General features: G+C 50.2%; 1 protein-coding gene across 1 annotated transcript; it reads right to left on the reverse strand.

Moving 5' to 3' along the window:
- Window positions 1-270: 270 nt before the first annotated feature.
- On the reverse strand, window positions 271-959 carry LOC104074923 (putative uncharacterized protein FLJ44967; the record flags this gene model as incomplete). Its single annotated transcript, XM_009575225.1, has 1 exon — window positions 271-959. A coding segment is annotated over one exon (689 nt), but the record flags the coding sequence as incomplete, so codon positions are not given.
- Window positions 960-4,471: the final 3,512 nt, after the last annotated feature.

Here is a 4,471-nt window from a genome sequence, read left to right on the forward strand (position 1 = left end):
CAGCCGAAACTAGATGAAAAGCAAGGAGATGCCACGCCGCGGCGGATTCGGGAAGGGAAAGCGCTTGGGTTTTTGCAAGGACTTGGGTTTGTGCAAGAGCTGCCGAGAGGACGCCGGGTGCAGCGGGCTGCACCCGCCCCGTCACTGCCATCGGGAAGATGTTTAGATAGATAGGTTTAGATATTTACACCTATAGGCTGGAAATGGTGTTAAATTTAAACGGAGGACGCTGGTGGGGATGCTGCAAAGGAGCAAAGCAAAGTTGAAAATTCAAGCGTGGGGACCGGCTTGGATTAAACCAAGGATGCCGGAGAGGATTAATGCAAGGATGGTGGCCAGGGTCAAACCAAGGATGGTGGCCAGGGTCAAACCAAGGATGGTGGCCAGGGTCAAACCAAGGATGGTGGCCAGGGTCAAACCAAGGATGGTGGCCAGGGTCAAACCAAGGATGGTGGCCAGGGTCAAACCAAGGATGGTGGCCAGGGTCAAACCAAGGATGGTGGCCAGGGTCAAACCAAGGATGGTGGCCAGGGTCAAACCAAGGATGGTGGCCAGGGTCAAACCAAGGATGGTGGCCAGGGTCAAACCAAGGATGGTGGCCAGGGTCAAACCAAGGATGGTGGCCAGGGTCAAACCAAGGATGGTGGCCAGGGTCAAACCAAGGATGGTGGCCAGGGTCAAACCAAGGATGGTGGCCAGGGTCAAACCAAGGATGGTGGCCAGGGTCAAACCAAGGATGGTGGCCAGGGTCAAACCAAGGATGGTGGCCAGGGTCAAACCAAGGATGGTGGCCAGGGTCAAACCAAGGATGGTGGCCAGGGTCAAACCAAGGATGGTGGCCAGGGTCAAACCAAGGATGGTGGCCAGGGTCAAACCAAGGATGGTGGCCAGGGTCAAACCAAGGATGGTGGCCAGGGTCAAACCAAGGATGCTGGCCAGGATCAAGCCAGGGATGCTGGCTAGGACCGAACCAAGGACGTTAGATAAATTCAAACACAAGATGCCGGTTAGGGCCGAAGAAAAGATGCTCCGTAGAACTGAACCAAGGACATTAGCTAAAATCAAGCCAGGGATGCTGGCTAGGACCAAAGCAAGGACGCTGGGCAGGATTAACTCAGGGATGCCAGAATCAAGCCATGGGTGCTGGCACGTATCAAACCAAGGCTCCTCGCTAAATCCAAACCAAGGATGCTTGTGAGGGTCAAAGCAAGGATGCTGGCTAGGATGGCATCAAGGATGCCAACTGAAAATGATGGCTAGGATTGACGTAAGCTAGGATCAAACCAACAATGCTGGTTAGGATTCAACTAAGGATGCTGGCTAAAACCAAACCAAGGATGCTGGCTAAAACCAAACCAAGGATGCTGGCTAAAATCAAACAAAGGATGCTGGCTAAAACCAAACCGAGGATGCTGGCTGGGACTGAATGAAGGACCCTAGCTAAAATCAAACCAAAGATGCTGACTAGGACCAACGCGAGGATGCTGGCTAGGACCGAACCACGGATGCCAGCTGAAATCAAACCAGGGATGCTGGCTCGGCTCGAACCAAGGCCACTAGCTAAAAGCAAACTGAAGACGTTGGCTAGGTCCAAAGCAAAGACACTGCCTAACAGCAAAGCTCAGTGACTCTCCATTTTGATCCAACTTTTAAAAAAATGCTAGTTTTTACATCTCCCCAGGCTGCCAGCAGCCCGGTGAGGCTCAGCACCGCTCCGCAGACCCTCCGGCAAGGCGGCTATGGTTTTTTTATTAACCCGACTGAACGAGCTGGGAAAAACAGAGATGCTTTCTGGCATGGTTTGGATCCCAGAAGGTCTGTCCCGCTCCTGGCTCCGGAGCTAAGGGCAGCCTCGGGCTCTCTGCATCCCGCTGCCGGCGTGGTACAGGCACGCCTGTGAGTTGGTTCAACTCCCCCAAACCCCACAGGCTATTTCTTACCATGGCGTGTTTTTTTCTGCAAAAATCATTTGCTGCCACCACTTAACTCATCGCACAGCCCCGGCGCACGAATTCGGCGATATTTCCGTCAAAAGGTGCTTTTTATCCCAAATTTCTTGCAAAACACACGCTGCTAATAATTTCTGCACCAAGCGCAGGGCTTGGCTGTTAAACAGTGACGCTGCTTTTCAAGGGATATTCAGCTTTTATCAAAGGCTTCCAGCAACCCCAAATCAACCAAATCCCCCCCCCCAAATCTGTATTTAGTTCCCGAGCTCATAAGAAAACCTCAAGATTTGGGTTTATTGAGGTTTGAGAGGTTTTTTGACACCTGTTTGCACGGGTAAATCAGCTCTCCCAAATGCAGAGTAATTCAGTCCGGCCATGTCCTTTACCCACCCCCAAAAAAATAATCCCCATGCTTTGAAATTCAATGAACTGCTTTTTTTCCTCTATATTTTTTAAAAAAAGGTGATTTTCCCCAGAAACATCTGATTTTTCATCACTCCCTTGGGACACCTGAGCTAGATGTAGCCCCAAGAAGTAACTCCAGGACAGAGAAAGCTGCAAAAAATGGTGTTTTCCCTGCAAATCTATTAGCGATGCAAGAGCTGGAGGGAAAAACGGTCCCTGACCACATGCCCAAATTACACCCAGTTTCCAAACGGGACAGAAAATAATTCCTCTGCTGAGCTTTGAAGCCAACGAAGCTGCTTTGCAACATTTTTCTGCCCTGGGATGAAGATAAATTAAGCCCTGGGTGTCGCTAAAACCCTGTTCAACATTGCATCCTAAAAAAATATTAATTGCAAAATGGTTTTATAATTCTTTTAATAAGGATGCAGCTCCGGTACGATGAGATGTGATGCTCTGCAACCACACCGGGCTTTTTTTTTTTCATGCATTTGAGTGCCATAACATCGCGAGCCGGGGCCGGGGAGGTTTGGACGCACGGTTATTCGAGCTCTGTGCTTAATGACGGACACCTAATTAAGGCCGGGGAGCGCTGGCTTCGTCAGGAGACCCTGCGTCAAGTCTGCCCTGGGTTTTTTTGGAGGCGAGCATCCCTGGCCGTCTGGTCTTTCATCCCAGCAAGGTCACGTCTGCAATAATTATGTATTTCGGCTCATCGGGTTGCACCATCCTTGCACCATCAGGGCTGCTTTTTGCTCCGCGTCGAAATAATCCCGAATAATATCCCGAATTATTCCACCGATTGAGCTGGTGTTTGTGTTCCCGGGGAAGGAAAAGCACATGGGAAAACACGGATGCTCTTAAATTCCTTGGAAATAAGAAGGGCTGAAGGCTTGGAGGGATGCAACCCTCCAAGCACGGATGCTAAATAGGATGAAGGTGAGGATGGTTGTAAAGTAAGGATGAAGGCAACTGCGTGCATCCGTCCCGGCCGGTCGCCGGATGGCGAGGAGCCCCGAAAGGACAGGGCGAAAATTAGCGAGAGCCATCAACTTAACGAAGTGGAGGTCTGGTGTCATCCCAGCGCTGGGTTAATGGAGCTCTGCAGCAGCAGCTGGCGGCCGCCTTTGCGAAAAACGCAGGATTTTGCCCCAAATCGGATGCTAAACCACACTTTTCGGCGCGAGGCGAGGATGCAAACGGTTGCACGTCATCGTGGCCGATGGCTGGTCGTTGCTTTTCTCCCTCCCGAGTGCACAAACTCCTGCAAAATCTATTTATTTTTGCAGAGGAGGGGCTGAATTTGCACCACGTCTCGGATGCTTCAGCATCGTCCGGCACAAACTGCCACCGCTGCCATTGCCCGAGATTATTTTTGCCATCCCGATTATAGAGGTTTTTCTGCTTTCTAAACCTAAAATTGCAGCTCTGGATGGTTAAAGCAGATCTAAAGTCCCCCCCCAAAAATGGTGCCACTGTGAGTTACCTGTTCGGTACCTATATGTGTTTTCGAAAGGTTGTATGCCTAAAAAATGCCATTTTTTCTAAGAAAAATCCCACTGCGGGCACCTTGCTGGAAGGTAAGGCTTGAAGGTCAGTTAGTTCCTTAAAAAGATAAATTCTGCAGAGTTTTTTTTAATGCATTTTATCTCCTTTTATCTCTTAGAGGGAATAAGGGTGAGCGGCCCCGCGCTGGGGATAGCACGTGGGAATTTCTCGTCGCTCCCCAAAGGATGCGCGGTTCAATATTTCCATTATCACGCGGAAATATATTTACAACGAGAAACCCTTGTTCCTATAGTAAAAATGATTTTTTTTTGTTTTTTTTTTTTAACGGGACACAGGCGGTTTTTGGGGGGAGACACTTGATGGGCGCAAGACGGAGCTAAAGGAAAGCACGGGGTGCGGGATGCAACGGTCGGCGAAGGACGCGGCGCCAGCCAAGCGCCTTTCAGAGTCATTTTACATAAAAAAAAAGGATTTTCCTGAGATATTGCAAGATGTGCTCCCCGGATTTGGTGGGTAAATCCATATTCCAGCGGTTTAACACCCAGAAAAGCCGAAGCTCTCCGGCACGATGAATACGCGAACGGCAGCGTCCCGGCGCCGCACGGGCC

This window comes from Fulmarus glacialis, unplaced genomic scaffold, assembly GCF_000690835.1.
Source record: "Fulmarus glacialis isolate BGI_N327 unplaced genomic scaffold, ASM69083v1 scaffold16433, whole genome shotgun sequence".
Lineage (NCBI taxonomy): Eukaryota > Metazoa > Chordata > Aves > Procellariiformes > Procellariidae > Fulmarus > Fulmarus glacialis.